Genomic DNA, 16,366 nt, shown 5'->3' with positions numbered 1-16,366 from the left:
CCCCTGTAGTAACAAGGGCTGTCCACTATAGTAACAAGGGATGTCCCCTGTAGTAACAAGGGTTGTCCCCTGTAGTAACAAGAGTAGTCCACTGTAGTAACAAGGGCTATCCCCTGTAGTAACAAGGACTGTCCACTATAGTAACAAGGGATGTCCCCTGTAGTAACAAGGGTTGTCCCCTGTAGTAACAAGAGTAGTCCACTGTAGTAACAAGGGTTGTCCCCTGTAGTAACAAGGGTTGTCCCCTGTAGTAACAAGGGCTGTCCACTGTAGTAACAAGGGCTGTCCCCTGTAGTAACAAGGGTTGTCCCCTGTAGTAACAAGAGTAGTCCACTGTAGTAACAAGGGCTATCCCCTGTAGTAACAAGGACTGTCCACTATAGTAACAAGGGATGTCCCCTGTAGTAACAAGGGTTGTCCCCTGTAGTAACAAGAGTAGTCCACTGTAGTAACAAGGGTTGTCCCCTGTAGTAACAAGGGTTGTCCCCTGTAGTAACAAGGGCTGTCCACTGTAGTAACAAGGGCTGTCCCCTGTAGTAACAAGGGTTGTCCCCTGTAGTAACAAGAGTAGTCCACTGTAGTAACAAGGGCTGTCCCCTGTAGTAACAAGGGTTGTCCCCTGTAGTAACAAGGGCTGTCCCCTGTAGTAACAAGGGCTGTCCCCTGTAGTAACAAGGGCTGTCCACTGTAGTAACAAGGGCTGTCCACTGTAGTAACAAGGGCTGTCCCCTGTAGTAACAAGGGCTGTCCACTGTAGTAACAAGGGCTGTCCACTATAGTAACAAGGGCTGTCCCCTGTAGTAACAAGGGCTGTCCACTGTAGTAACAAGGGCTGTCCACTGTAGTAACAAGGGCTGTCCACTGTAGTAACAAGGGCTGTCCCCTGTAGTAACAAGGGTTGTCCCCTGTAGTAACAAGAGTAGTCCACTGTAGTAACAAGGGCTGTCCCCTGTAGTAACAAGGGTTGTCCCCTGTAGTAACAAGGGCTGTCCCCTGTAGTAACAAGGGCTGTCCCCTGTAGTAACAAGGGCTGTCCACTGTAGTAACAAGGGCTGTCCCCTGTAGTAACAAGGGTTGTCCCCTGTAGTAACAAGGGCTGTCCCCTGTAGTAACAAGGGCTGTCCCCTGTAGTAACAAGGGCTGTCCACTGTAGTAACAAGGGCTGTCCACTATAGTAACAAGGGCTGTCCCCTGTAGTAACAAGGGTTGTCCCCTGTAGTAACAAGGGCTGTCCACTGTAGTAACAAGGGCTGTCCACTGTAGTAACAAGGGCTGTCCACTGTAGTAACAAGGGCTGTCCCCTGTAGTAACAAGGGTTGTCCCCTGTAGTAACAAGAGTAGTCCACTGTAGTAACAAGGGCTGTCCCCTGTAGTAACAAGGGTTGTCCCCTGTAGTAACAAGGGCTGTCCCCTGTAGTAACAAGGGTTGTCCCCTGTAGTAACAAGGGCTGTCCCCTGTAGTAACAAGGGCTGTCCCCTGTAGTAACAAGGGCTGTCCACTGTAGTAACAAGGGCTGTCCCCTGTAGTAACAAGGGTTGTCCCCTGTAGTAACAAGGGCTGTCCCCTGTAGTAACAAGGGCTGTCCCCTGTAGTAACAAGGGCTGTCCACTGTAGTAACAAGGGCTGTCCACTGTAGTAACAAGGGCTGTCCCCTGTAGTAACAAGGGTTGTCCCCTGTAGTAACAAGAGTAGTCCACTGTAGTAACAAGGGCTGTCCCCTGTAGTAACAAGGGTTGTCCCCTGTAGTAACAAGGGCTGTCCCCTGTAGTAACAAGGGCTGTCCCCTGTAGTAACAAGGGCTGTCCACTGTAGTAACAAGGGCTGTCCCTTGTAGTAACAAGGGCTGTCCACTGTAGTAACAAGGGCTGTCCCCTGTAGTAACAAGGGCTGTCCCCTGTAGTAACAAGGGCTGTCCACTGTAGTAACAAGGGCTGTCCCCTGTAGTAAAAAGGGCTGTCCACTGTAGTAACAAGGGCTGTCCCGAGTCGATATATGGGCTAGCATATTAGCGTCCTGCAGCGCGTTAAACATCTAAATGTCCTCCAGTACGCACACATGGTTATTATTTTCTTGTCTCTTAGTCAAGTCATTTACAAAAGGTAAACATGGTAGGCCAGTAGGAGCCAGCAGCTACACAACAGCTAAGCATACAATAGCACACATGTAATCAATGTCCTTAATTGATCAATATTGCAATCTAAAACACATGTGTCAATATAAACAAGTATCAAATAAATATAGTTACCCATTACTTAGTTACAAAGTATCCAGTAACAAACGTGTCTGCATCAATCAACTTACTAAGTCATGAGCTTACATACAAAATATTATGACCACAAGGTGTCGCCGGAAAAAGATAAAAACCACTCCACTTAACTTAAAGACAGTTGCCATAAAGACAGTTGTAATTTCACTTGATCAAACCTTTCCTGACATTCCACACTACAGAGTGTGTATTTTTCATACTGATATTGTATTGGATTATATATCAGTATCGGCCAGTACTCATTAGTCCAATATCGGTATTGTACCGGCAGTAAAAATGTTGTATTGGGACACCTGTGGTCGTGACCCTACGTACTTTGCTCTTGTCCCCTCTGCAGGAGTAACTGCGTCAATGTGATGGTGACCACCACGCAGCTCATACCGGCACTGGCTAAAGTTCTCCTGTACAGTCTGGGTTCTGTGTTCCCCATCGAGAACATCTACAGTGCGACAAAAATAGGCAAGACACACACGCACAGTAGCTAAACACTTGAAACAGCGGTCGTCATGGTAACGGTTTGTTGACATCATACTGTATTGATTTGATGGTGATAATACAGAAGAGTACGTACCGAGAAAAGTTGTGGCCTTCAAATTGGAGCAACCTGTGCAGACTCTATTGAGAAATCATCACAAACATCACACTTGTGGACTTGGCAATTGTTAATCCATCTTCTGTTGACAGAAATCAGCAGTATTATTCACTTTGTTATAACCACATCATTCAATCATCTAAACAAAAAGAAACCCTGTGAAAGTCATTTTTTGTCCCCCAGGCAAAGAGAGCTGTTTTGAGCGTATAGTCTCCCGCTTTGGCACTAACATTACGTATGTTGTGGTTGGCGACGGCAAGGATGAAGAGCATGCAGCCGGCCAGGTAAATGACCTTTGACCCTTTTTGACCACCTTCTTGTTTATTTGCAGGAAAAGAGAGTTGCTTTGAGCGCATAATGCAAAGGTTTGGCAGGAAAGTAGTGTATGTTGTTGTGGGGGACGGTGTGGAAGAGGAGCAGGCAGCCAAAAAGGTAAATAGACTTGCTGTGGCCCCGCCCACTCGGTGCAGTGTGAGCTCTGATTGGCTGAAGGCTGCCTGTCTTTGCTGTAGCGGTTTACTGATAGTCCTTTTTGCTTTTTCACCTCACTGGCTGTTCTCTTTCCAAGTGCGAGAACTCACATCAAATCTTCCTCTACTAAAATTCAATGGTGATGTTTTTAAAGCAATTTGGTTTGTGGGCTCTTCTCTATTGTTTTGCTGTATATGCAAAATTGTATTTCTCTAATATTTTCAGTTTGTGTGTGTTGGGGTTAGAGAGGTTTAAGATGAGTGCTCAGTTGCTTTCATGCCAAGAATGTCATTTATTCAGTTCAGCAGATTGTGAAGAAAAATGTAAATTTTTGTCAGGTATTCAGATTTTAATCCTAAATTGAAGAAAAATGTGTTAATCAGAATGGAAATAGTTTTTTGAAGCTTTGGCAGGAAAGCAAACATTTCCCCACTTATAGAGCTTTTAGGACAGCATGGATTTGGTTTGCAGTGTTTGTTGCATCGCTTACATTCCGTATCAATTGTTTTTCAGTGTTTGTGTCCTCTCCACAGCATAACATGCCCTTCTGGAGGATATCAAGCCACTCTGACCTGCTGGCGTTACATCAAGCACTGGAGTTTGAGTACCTGTAAAACTGTATGGACTTGCTTACCCCTTTTTGTATAACTATTTAAGAAGAAACTATACACTGCAATTTTTTTTTGAACATCTGGATTTACAAACTGAATGTCTTAAAAAGCAATGAGGACTGAGAAGCTCCACATGGACATTTTCAAATGGACTTGGCTGGTCTCTGGACAGTTACTGTGTAGAGAGATAAGCGGCTTTTATTTTATTTCCGGCAAGCCTGATACAGGCGCCTGTGTAAATTATTTGCAATAAAATGAAGGGCTGAGGTGTGGGTGGTGTGTCAATGAAGTTATGTTATTTTAGAGGTATTTGTTTTGAAGCGACGAGGGTGGGAGGGGTTCAGAAAATGCATCATGTGTTGTGCCTTAATGTGTTGTCAGTCTGTTCTTTTCAGAAGTGTACATATTAAAAAGACAAAATCCTTTCCGAACAATTTCTGACTTCTCTTATGTGTACCAGTTCCTCATAACGCTTCATAATTATGTCAGACAAACATGATAAGACCCATCAGTCATGCACAGATTCAGTCAAACACTTGAGATTATAATGCCATTTCCAGTTTTTTATTTCTTGGCTTTGAAGTACTCCTCAATGACATCCTTGGCTTGAGACTCCTTGCCATAGTCCTGTGTTGGGAATTGGGGGAAGACAAAAGGTCAAAATTAGAGGAGACAACCCTTCGATGACCACAAAGATCCTACAAATCATTGCAGCTATCCTAAGCCACTTGAAACGATGTTTAATGGCACAATTGCTACATGGTGAGTATGACATAATCTAGTCTATGTTGAAATGGACATAATAATCTAACCTAATCTCAGACATTACAATCTCACCAAGACATCTAAGTACCATATGTTTACTACATTTAAAAAAAGCCTTCCTTGTGGTCTACTGAAATTGTAATGTGGCACTCTGGTCAAAATCTTGCATGTTTTGCAGCTGCTTGGATGCCATTTTACCATCTCTCCAGAATGTGCCGTCCTATTTAGGTGCTGAAGCCCTCCTCCAGGCCAAGCCCCCTTCGACAGTCTCCACACAGTCAGCCATGTTGTAGTTTTTAAAAACTTTGATAGTTCACGGACATTAACACTTCAACTGTACGCTACAGCGGAAGATTTTGGCATGCATGTACAAGCCAGTCTGCTCCACAGCACAAAGCTCTTCAGGTAAATCCCTACCATATATGGAGATATCCAGTAACTGAAGCAGATGATGTAACTAAAGTTTCCAAATGGCTACTTTGGAGGAAGCAGGAAGGAAGGCAAGACGTTTTTATAAATCTGTCTGCCATGCCCCCATGGTTTGATTTCATATTTTCAAGACTTACGAGGATCCCAAATACCCTCATACAAGTAAGAAAAGTTGGGTTTGCATTATAGGGCCCAATTGATGGTGTTTGCTTACCTTCACAACTACGCAGCTGCAGCCCACCACCTTACGGGGTTTGCCCTCACGGTCGATCTTGCACAGACCAACCCACTCGCCAAGCTTCTTATTGTCATCAACCTGAGATAGATGGCACACATTGTCAATGTTCCATGAATGCAATTGTTTATACAAAGAAGTATGGGTACTCTTCGCTTTAGCTCAGACAAATTGGGTAAGAGTGTCATCTCATCACAAGCTTCCAGCAGAGGGAGCGACATTCATAATCAGAAAGACAGCAGTACATTATACCAAACATGACAAGAAAAGTCTTCCTAATTTTGTAAGGGTATCACGATTTGTTTTAACAGCAAATCTAATCAGAATTTGTGGTTGACGATACGATTTTTTAGAACAATAAGATCCGAAACAATTCATTGAGTTGAAATTGATTCAGTAACTTCTTCGCAAAAAAATTAACCAGTGTGAAATAAATACTGGATACTGTACACTGAAGGTAACGTTTCCCATTTTAATGTTATTTCTTGTGTGGGAATTAAGTAGACATGAATTATGAATACAAACAACCAAGTAAAAAATTGGCCAATGCATTCACTTCTTATTTTAATAAAGCGCAACTGACACTTGAGGTTGAATTAACAGGAAACCTTTTCTGCCCAAATTTTCAATAAAAGGTACAGTAGCTAACATTTGAACACTAGATTTGCCTGCCACTTATGCTTGTTTTATAACATTAAATACAATATTAAAAATAAAGTGCAACAGACAACTCTTCTCATTGAATTCATTAAGTTTACCTGTTGCTTTTGTTTTGCAAAATAGAAATAATACAAATGAAAAATAAATAAAATTAAGTGCGACCAAATATTTTCAGGTTAAATGAGCAGTGATTTGCCCTGCTACCACTTCATTTTAATAAACCGCTACAGTAACAGAATAGTCACAACAACAAAGCCGTAACAACTACCGTATTTTCCGCACTATAAAGGCCCACCTAAAAACCACAAATTTTCTCAAAAGCTGACAGTGCGCCTTATATATGGATTAATATTAATATTCATTTTCATAAAGTTTAGGTCTCGCAACTACGGTAAACAGCCGCCATCTTTTTTCCCCGTAGAAGAAGTGTGCAGTGCATGCTGAGATATGTGACTTTTCATTTCCATTTGTGTGTTTGTAAAGACCCCAAAATGGCTCCTATTAAGTGTGTTGCCTGTCTAATTATAAATAATGCAGATGAGGCGTGTTGGCTGAGTTCTCAAAGTTTACTCACAGCGTGCTCATAACCACATTCTAACAAACCGCGCATGCTCGTCACTCCCGTTGCATGCTGGGTAGTGTAGTTATATTCCCTAGCTCATGACATCACATTAAGAGACACGCTTACGCGCTTAATTCAATACTCGCCGTCATTCCGTGCGGATTGACAAAAGAACTCCAGCCACTAGATATTGGTGTCAACAGGGCATTCGAAGCTAGACTGCTAACTGCGTGGGAACAGTGGATGACAGAAGGCGAACACACGTTCACCAAGACGGAGACGGCGCCTGACGACATACGCCACTATCTGCCAGTAGATTGTAAATGCCTGGGCTGATTCAGTCCCAACTGTGGTCGGAGTTTTCAGGAAGGCAGGAATTGTCACTGAACTGCTAAACAGCAGCGACACTCACTCCATTAATGACAACTTCAACGAGACAGAGCCGGCCATTTTGGATGCCGTATTCGCCCAACTGTTTCATTCGGACACTGAAGAAGAAAAATTTGAGGGATTCGTGGATGAGGAATAACTTCATAAAGTGAGCTTTACATGTTTATTTTGTGTGTTGCGTGACATTAACGTTTGAGCAACGTTGAGTTATTGATATATTGTTATTGCTCTGCACTATTTCGAGTGTTACTATATTGTGATAGCGCTAACGTTTGATTTACGTAACACGAGTAAATCAGCCGTTTATTCATTTTGGGAGTGAACAGAGTTGTCAGAACGCTGGTTTGTAATCTATTAATAAAGTTTGACTGACCTGACTGTTTTGTTGACATACAGTAGGTGCGCCTTATATATGAACAAAATTTTGAAATATGCCATTCATTGAAGGTGCGCCTTATAGTGCGGAAAATACTGTATAAGCCACAACAATATAAAGACAGAACAGAAGAGACAGCAGACAAATTTCAGCGACTCGCCGACTTCCTGAGACAGAAAGTTGAAAATGTAATGATCAACTCCATCTGTACTGGGAAGTCGGAATTTCCGAGTTCTTAGTCGGCATTTCAAACCGGAACGCCCCTCAAGATCGGATTTCCGACTCTGAAAGCCGAAGCATTCTCACCTCCACAGATTTTGTTTCAAAGATGGCTGCATATACAGTGTGTTGTATGCTCATATATGTAACGTCACTGTGGTGTAAACTACATTTACTTCATGAGGCATATACGCTATACATCGCCAGCAATAGCTTTAGTGCTGCCCCTTCATCCACCGGTGGGTATTGGAAGGTTGCAGAAAGAGTGCATACTTCCCCCAAGTTGCTTGTTTTCACACAAGGCAAGCGCAAGAATAGCTTTCGTGGATGTGGCAATCTTGATTTCCGAGATTGTAACTGGAACGCTCATAAGTCGGCTGTGACGTCATTCCCAGCTCCGACTTCCGAATCATATGGACCACAGCAAATGTTGCAAAAGTTACAGAAAAAATTGGACTGAAAACTTTTTCAATTATAAATAACTTCATTTACATTTCCATAAAATGAATATATTACTTTCAGTTGCCATAGCTTGCTCCGATGTCACTTCCGTCACAGCCTTTGAGGCTTAAAACTTGTGTTGCCGGTCTATATCATTGTATTGCGGTGTCTATTTGTTGGGTCTTTGGCAATCATGCTGTAGATGAAAGTTGTAATTTATGATGTTGTCTTGTGGCGTTTGCATTTGGTATGACCGGTCAACGGTATCCGCCGTATTTGTTTTGCCGACTTATGGGATGACGCCACAGACGGGCAAGACAGACTTGAATGATTAACGTCCTTAATAAAAAATGTTTAACTTATGGGATAGACTCAGCACCCCCCCGACCCAGTAAGGGACAAGCGGTAGAAAATGGATGGATGTTTTTTTTCTTCTCCCAAAGCAATAAAATCGATAGATTTCCTTTTAGAATGACGTTGGATTGATACCTATATTCTGGAAGGCAAAGGAGTATTACTCAATATTTTAATTAATAGTTACACTCCTATATTTTTGCTATTAATGTATAACAATTATATGAGCCTCACCTTGATTAAGTTGATCTGATGCTCGGCGCAGAGGGCCTCCACCAGCTTGACGTACATGGGCTCGTCGCAGTTGGCGGCAAGGACGCACAGATGGGCCTGGCGCCTGGATAAATGAGTGCACTGCATTAATTCAATGAAATGACAAACTGTACTCATGCACTTAAATGAAAAGGTAGCATGTCTCAGACAAGAATTTGGTGACAGTGGCAATCTCCTCATGGTGTTCAGAAGAGGGAGCCAAGGAATCATCATTGATACACTGTGAAGAGTCCATTAGGTGAGATACAAGACCTACTTGTCTAGTGCCTTAGCAGCCTCTCGGATACCACGGGCAAGGCCATCATGGATAAGTGCGGTCTTGAGCACTTCAGGGAGAGCGGTGTTAACATCCATCACACCTCCGGCAGCAATGCTAAGGAGGAAAACGACGATTCAGTTCCAGTTTATTTGGAACGTGCATACGATACAATGTAATGCATCACACATTTCCAGTTGTTTCCTTACAGCACGTTTGAAAAGGAGTAGGAAGAAGCAGAGCTTATTTAATCCTACCCCTTTTCATACCATAGCAATTTTATCCAATTTCCTTGTTCTCTGTATCAGAACAGTGAACAAATAAATAATATACCATAATAAGCAAACAAATATTAAATACATAATCTTTGTCTCATTAAAAAAAGGGTTCAAGATGTTCATAATAATTCTTGTTCCGTGTACTTTGTGAACACTTATAGTTTGAACAGTCTGTTAAACTGAATCATATTGGTGCTTTGTTTGATCCATTCCATAATTTAATTCCACATACTGATATACTAAAAGGTTTTAAGTGTTGTACGAGCATACAAATGTTTTAAATTAGATTTTCCTCTAAGGTTATATTTCACTTGTTGAGAAGAATTGCTGTACATTCTCGGGTAGCAGGTTATAGTTTGCTTTATACATAATTTTAGCTGTTTGCAAATGCACCAAATCATTGAATTTTAATCATTGTGATTTAATAAGGGGTTTGTATGTTCTCTATATCCAACAATATGTATTATTCTAATTTATCTTTTTTGTAACACCGTTAGTGATATTTGTAGTTTCCCCATATTTCTACACAATAACTCAAGATATGTTAACAGTAGCAAGCAGTAAACAGGGCTCGTACACCTTTTCCATGGCCAAATTCAAGCACTTTTTAAGGACTTTCAAGATCAATTTTCCAGTACCCTTTGAAGGGGTAGCGCGTTTTGTTGTGTTTATGTTGTTTTACGGTGCGGATGTGCTCCCGAAATGTGTTTGTCATTCTTGTTTGGTGTGGATTCACAGTGTGGCGCATATTTCTAACAGTGTTAAAGTTATTTATATGGGTACCGTCAGTGTACCGTATTTTCCGCACCATAAGCCGCACCTAAAAATCACAAATTTTCTCAAAAGCTGACAGTGCGGCTTATAACCCGGTGCGCCTCATATGGATTAATATTCATATTTATTTTCATAAAGTTTAGGTCTCGCAACTACGGTAAACAGCCGCCATCTTTTTTCCCCGTAGAAGAGGAAGCGCTTCTTCTTCTACGGTAAGCAACCGCCCCCATAGAAGAGGAAGCGCTTCTTCTTCTACTGTAAGCAACCGCCAAGGTGAGCACCCGCCCCCCTAGAAGAAGAAGTGCGCGGATATTACGTTTCATTTCATTTGTGAGTTTCTGTAAAGACCACAAAATGGCTCCTACTAAGAGACACGCGTACAAGGTTCCACTGACTTTTGATATTCCTGTGAACCGCACTGTGGATACAACAGGAGCACGTACGGTGAATATTCGCACCACAGGGAATGAGAAGTCGTCCTTCACTGTGGTTCTAGCTTGCCATGCTAACGGCCAGAAACTTCCACCCATGGTGATATTCAAAAGGAAGACCATGCCAAAAGAGAACTTTCCAGCCGGCGTCATCATAAAAGCTAACTCGAAGGGATGGATGGATGAAGAAAAGATGAGCGAGTGGTTGAGAGAAGTTTACGCGAAGAGACCGGGTGACTTTTTTCACGCAGCTCCGTCCCTGTTGATCTACGACTCCATGCGCGCCCACATCACAGATGGTGTCAAAAAACAAGTGAAGCACACCTAAGAAGAATAATTCGAGGGATTTGTGAATGAGGAATAACTTCAGAAAGTGAGCTTTAAATGTTTATTTTGTGTGTTGTGTGACATTAACGTTCGAGCAACGTTGAGTTATTGATGTTGCTATTGCTCTGCACAATTTTGAATGTTACTATTTTTGTGATTGCACATTTGCACATTACATTTTGGGAGTGAACAGAGTTGTTAGGACGCTGGTTTGTAATATATTATTAAAGTTTGACTGACCTGACTGTTTTATTGACATTCCCTTTAGCGCAGCGTAGGTGCGGCTTATAACACGGGGCGGCTTATAGGTAAACAAAGTTTTGAAATATGCCATTCATTGAAGGTGCGGCTTATGGTGCGGAAAATACCGTAACCTGTATCGCTGTTGGCCAAGTATGCATTGCATTTACGTGTGTGTGTGAGTGCTGAAGTCGCACATTTTGTGATCGGGCCAGCACGTTGTTGGAATGGATGAAAAGCAGACGTGACGACAGCTCGTGGAGGACGATAAACGCAGTGCCTTTAAAGCCCGCCCCCAAGACTGTGGTCCGTCCGGGTGGACTACGAGATATAATGACTGATTAACAACTTCGTTCGATAATGAAAGATGCCTCAGCTCAAAGCCTGAGCCCCGACATTAATGAACTAGCATCCAAGAAAAGATGTCAGGTATCTGGCTTTGGCACATCAGATTAGATCAGTGTGTTGCAAACTGAGCAGTTTAAAGTCCTGAATGGTTGGTTTATTCATTCTTATTTTATTTTCTAATTTATTAGCCTGTGGAAAAAGTTAATGTTGATATTTACCTCAGGAGGCTGCAAATAGAAAAGAGGCATTACATTTTTATTAAATTGTATTTGATATGCCATTCACATTTTTTAATTATTATTATTATCATTTGAAACTCGATTTAGCATGTCACTATAAAGTTATATAAGCCTTGCTTGTTAAATATTCAATGCAAAACTTGTTTGGGTCCCTATTAAAAGGTTAGTTTGTTCAACTTTGGCCCGCGGCTTTGTTCAGTTTAAAATTCTGGCCCACTATTTGAGTTTGACACCCCTGCTGTAAACCATTCAATGTCATTGGCGTCTGCAAACGTTGTTAACGTGTTTGATTGTATCATCATCATCATTCATGTATAAATCATTCCTTACAAGAAATAATTATTGTTTACTTGTTTGTATCATAATTCATGCATACATCACGTTCATTAAAACGACAACCTCCCGGCATGATGGACCGACACAGCCGTATGTATGGCTCTGGCATGACAACAATCTAATGTAGGGGCTCGTGCAATGCCAACGGATCAAGCGTGTAGCTTTCATTTTTAAGGAAACGTATTTTATTTTTTTCCATTTTATAACTAGCCTATTGAGTCAGACTGCTGAGAAATATGATGAACATTTCTCCTAGCATTTCACCCAAAATTCAAGCATTTTTCAAACCTTGGAAAACACAACATTAAAATCCAAGCATTTTCAAGGTTTTTAAGCACCAGTACGAACCCTGAGTAAAGAATATGAAGTGATTTTTGGTTTAGAACATTTTTAGCTTTACTCATCATTGATGTGTTTCTCACTACTTTATGGTGTATATTTTTTTACAAGAGATTTATAAAAAAAAGAAAAAAAAGAACACCATTAGAGATTGTTCGATCATAATATATCATCATAGGGGCGGCGTGGCGAAGTTGGTAGAGTGGCTGTGTCAGCAATCGGAGGGTTGCTGGTTACTGGTGTTCAATCCCCACCTTCTACCATCCTAGTCACTTCCGTTGTGTCCTTGGGCAAGACACTTCACCCTTGCTCCAGATGGGTGCTGGTTAGCGCCTTGCATGGCAGCTCCCGCCATCAGTGTGTGAATGTGTGTGTGAATGTGGAAATACTGTCAAAGCGCTTTGAGTACCTTGAAGGTAGGAAAGCGCTATACAAGTATAACCCATTTATCATTTATTTATAAGGATGGGACTGAGCTTCCAGCTTGTCAGAATATTAATGTCACTCATTGGAAAGTGAAGGGGTATCTGACATAAGATAGAAGTCATCATGCGTGTATGTGTGAGCTCAATGCATGACAATAGTGGTGAATTAGAGTCATACGCGTTGACATTTAAATTGAAGTCTAAAAAGCCCTTAGTGTAGCATATTAGAAAAATGCAAGGATATTCACATGTATTACTTAATACGTTGTGTAAGGTTATGTTTTAAGTATACACTTTACGTTTATTGTACAGCACTTTATTTCTCATTAAATTTGTTTGAAAGCTTTAAAAACGAAGTTGTACTGTATGGAATCAGGCGGCATTACATTATTAGATCGCCGGCTAACACGACAACATGCGCCATGCAGTCGTATTTTTTGCATAACAAAAGATACATTCGACAACTATCAGTATAGTCGGAGTAAAACCAACCACTAAATGTTCACCTTTGAAAATGTATTTCAATAACGGTTCAGTTATAACATTTATTATAAACTAGCAACTACTTCCAAGAGTTGAGCTTACCCTTCCTCGGCCATTGTAGATAAGGATGGATGGCGGACCTAAACTTCTGCAATAAACGACAGACAATACATAGGAATTATTCTCCATCATTAAGATTTTGTTTTGATGAAGTAATGATAGCGGATGATAGTTTAATCCGTTGGATTGTTGGCGAAAAAGTAGAAACGCACCGTTTCCTCCTTTCGGGCAGCGGGTAAAGAGGACGTCATCAGTGCGCGCCATTGCTTTAAGGCTGCAAGGCCCCCCTTAGATGGCGTCGGAAGACGGCCTGATTAATTTTCAGCTTTTCTTTACGTAGTTTATTAATCAATTTTTAACCAAAAGGTTTGTTAATAATTACTTGGCACTTGAATAATAATAATTTAGAAAATAGCAAGAAAAGCCGTAATGAAGACAGGAATGTGTGTTAATAGTGGAAAATGTTGCCTTTACACCAGGCCAGGGGTGTCCAGACTTTTCCCACTGAGGGCCGGACACTAAAAAATAAAAGCATGTGGGGGGGCAATTTTATATTTTTGAAACAAATACAATATCTATTGTATACCTTAGGGTTTCCCGCAGTTTTGGTGAATGATAAAGGTCCTGGAGACCCAAAAGGGTCTTATAGTCTAATTAAAGTGTTGCAAATAAGTCACATGTTAATATCTTTTTTTACTTTCAACGCTTAAATCTAAAGATTAACTCTGTTGACCAAAAGTGTACTTTAAAACATTTTTTTTGTCCTTTTGGCAAAACCCTTTATTGGGAAAACACAAAATATGAAGTATTTCCCACAAAAAATGTTCAAAGTGGAACTTTTTATGTGAATTAATTGATTGAAACTTGTATTACTTGATTGCACAGTATAGTACATATTCAATTGACTACTAAATGGTAACACCTGAATAAGTTTTTAAACTTGTTTAAGTCGGGGTCCACGTTAATCAATTCATGGAAGTAACTGGAGTCTTAAAAATTTAAATAATTCATAACAATATCGACGTCCCACTGGGGTGAGTTTTTCCTTGCCCGTATGTGGGCTCTGTACCGAGGATGTCGTTGTGGCTTGTGCAGCCCTTTGAGACACTTGTGATTTAGGGCTATATAAATAAACATTGATGATGAACAATATTGCTTTTGGTTCAATATTTTTCTTGAACAATGACAGTTAAAAAAAAGCACACTAAAGGTATTGGGGATCCAAAAGGCTCCCCCTCTCATAAATGTGTTAAAAATAGGTCATATATCAATATATAATTTTTACTTTCAACACTTAAATTTTGAGATCCACTCCAGATCTATCTGTCAAGTCCATCCATCCATCCATTTTGTACCGCTTGTCCTTTTTGGGGTCGCGGGGGTTGCAGGAGCCTATCTCAGCTGCATTTGGGCGGAAGGCGGGGTACACCCTGGACAAGTCGCCACCTCATCGCAGTATATTGTTTTATTATTTTCTTAAACAATGACAGTTAAAAAAATGCCTACATGTCAGCTTTGTGCTATTAGTTTAATTATGCCAACATTTGTCTGTTACATTACTTGTTTGCTCTTTTATTCCACTTTTGAATGTGCCGCGGGGCGTTAAAAAATAGCTGCGAGTTGCAAATGGCCCCCGGGCCGCACTTTGGACTACCAGCTTTACACCATTGTAATAATGCATTACGATATAATTTATAGTAAGCAATGATTGCAGACCAATGTCAAGTCATTTTAATAATTTTGTTTATTTTCTTTCAAACATACATTTTCAAAATTCCAGCTGTTTTCTTGAGAACAAAATAAAAACAAGCCATATTTATTGTAGGAAATTTGACAGCATCCCAACAACAACAAAACAATATATATTTTTACATATAGATTTATTTGTGTTATATTGACAATGCAGAAACAAATGGACAGGCTGTGGCTGATCAGATTTTGAGAAACGCCTCCAATTGTTCCATCTCGATTGCATTGTCGAATGCAGTGAAATCCTGAATGGAAAACAAAAAGTGCATGAGAAACAAATACATATAAAAGATCAAAAAATGTGTGCAGTAATTACATTTGTACAACCACATTGATGGAAGTGGTGTCCCATTTAAAGAAATGCGATTTTGGAACAATTTCAACACATGTATTTGAGCACACATATAATACTGTATACTAAAACAGAACTTGTGTCCTGATAATGTTAGAATGTATAGCAACTATACACATAAGTTTACTCGATGTAGTTTTGAACTGTAATGACTTCAAACTGTTTTGATAAAAAGCACACACTCATGTCTGACTTTAGCCTTCGGGCCTGCTGATGTTTCAAGACATGAGGCTTGTTCAGGTTATTTTTAATCTGGATCTCCATTGGTACAAAGATACAATTCTTAATATTTTTAGATTATAAAAATTATTTTAGTTAGCTGCAAATCTGATAGTTTTAATTAGTACACAAATTTTCCTTATTGATTGATGGCACCACCCAAAGCTTCTTGTTGGCGTTGGACTGGCCCACATTCTCATGAACTGTCCTTGCTTCTTTTTCCTTGGGCTCATCCCCAGCCTCGGGAAACCATGGAATCTGTCACACTGTGAACTTGTCGGCTTTTTTTTTACTACAACAAGCGTGAAGAATTGTTGATCATGGCTAATTCTTGGCGAGAGTGAAACCAACGGTGTAATGTTTACCTCTGATCTGTTTTTAATAAATATTGTAAATCCTTTAGAAAGTCTTGGCCTTTGACTATTCAATGAAAAAACATGGGTCGAGCCTAACAATGAAACAGAGTCAAATGTAACTTTTATTCCTTGGTTAGAGTTAAAAAATGTTTTTGGGTTTTTTTCTTTTTTAAATGTGTTTTTATTTCTTGGTTGGGACTGAAAAATATTTTCATTTATGAAATTAATATACCATAATTTTTATATATTGACAGCTACTTATTTATTTTTCTGACTTAATTATTATAAATTATTACAAATTGTTACTATTTTATTGTATGATGGTGTTCTAGTGGATATTTATTTTTAAATAAAAATGTAATCATATTACAGACTTACAGTATATATACACACATATATATATATATACACACATATATATATATACACACACATATATATATATATATATATATATATATACACACACACACACATATATATATATATATATATATATATATATATAT

The 16,366-nt window shown here is 40.0% G+C and overlaps 3 protein-coding genes and 1 non-coding gene across 11 annotated transcripts in view; 1 reads left to right on the top strand and 3 right to left on the bottom strand.

Annotated features, from left to right (window-relative positions):
- The window catches only part of eya4 (EYA transcriptional coactivator and phosphatase 4), a 120,405-nt gene extending 116,054 nt beyond the window's left edge, over positions 1–4,351 (top strand). For 5 of the 8 annotated variants that reach the window (XM_062044686.1, XM_062044685.1, XM_062044680.1 and 2 more), the window contains 3 exons: positions 2,605–2,726; positions 3,043–3,143; positions 3,864–4,350. In XM_062044686.1, coding sequence (XP_061900670.1) covers positions 2,605–2,726; positions 3,043–3,143; positions 3,864–3,944 — 304 coding nt within the window. In that variant the 3' untranslated portion in view covers positions 3,945–4,350. Of the gene's footprint in view, positions 1–2,604; positions 2,727–3,042; positions 3,144–3,190; positions 3,292–3,863 lie in introns of all 8 variants that reach the window. The other 3 variants (XM_062044681.1, XM_062044688.1, XM_062044682.1) reach the window with 3 other exon arrangements.
- A 132-nt stretch (positions 4,352–4,483) lies between these two features.
- On the bottom strand, positions 4,484–13,512 carry rps12 (ribosomal protein S12). The gene is made up of 6 exons (XM_062044697.1): positions 13,394–13,512; positions 13,224–13,269; positions 8,902–9,018; positions 8,607–8,709; positions 5,350–5,451; positions 4,484–4,568 (listed from the first exon to the last, which is right to left on the bottom strand). Exons 2-6 carry the CDS (start codon positions 13,235–13,237, stop codon positions 4,506–4,508), a joined length of 399 nt encoding a protein of 132 aa, XP_061900681.1. The 5' UTR covers positions 13,238–13,269; positions 13,394–13,512; the 3' UTR covers positions 4,484–4,505.
- On the bottom strand, positions 8,783–8,865 carry LOC133649293 (small nucleolar RNA SNORD100). Its single transcript, XR_009826036.1, has one exon. It is a non-coding gene; the product is annotated as a small nucleolar RNA SNORD100 (small nucleolar RNA).
- Positions 13,513–14,929: 1,417 nt separating the features above from the next.
- The window catches only part of zgc:153284 (uncharacterized protein LOC751696 homolog), a 3,792-nt gene continuing 2,355 nt past the window's right edge, over positions 14,930–16,366 (bottom strand). The window contains exon 3 of the mRNA XM_062044676.1: positions 14,930–15,175. Coding sequence (XP_061900660.1) covers positions 15,113–15,175 — 63 coding nt within the window. The 3' untranslated portion in view covers positions 14,930–15,112. The remainder of the gene's footprint in view (positions 15,176–16,366) is intronic.

The sequence above is a fragment of the Entelurus aequoreus genome, linkage group LG04 (assembly GCF_033978785.1).
Source record: "Entelurus aequoreus isolate RoL-2023_Sb linkage group LG04, RoL_Eaeq_v1.1, whole genome shotgun sequence".
Taxonomy (NCBI): Eukaryota; Metazoa; Chordata; class Actinopteri; order Syngnathiformes; family Syngnathidae; genus Entelurus; species Entelurus aequoreus.
This window is presented reverse-complemented; position numbering and strand designations above follow the sequence as displayed.

What these genes read in the sequence shown, in the direction of transcription:
- rps12 (XM_062044697.1), bottom strand. An exon ending in GCTGCTAAGGCACTAGACAA is followed by an intron (nt 8,710 to 8,901) that starts GTAGGTCTTGTA and finishes TCATTTATCCAG; the next exon opens with GCGCCAGGCCCATCTGTGCG. An exon ending in ATCAGATCAACTTAATCAAG is followed by an intron (nt 5,452 to 8,606) that starts GTGAGGCTCATA and finishes CATCTATCTCAG; the next exon opens with GTTGATGACAATAAGAAGCT.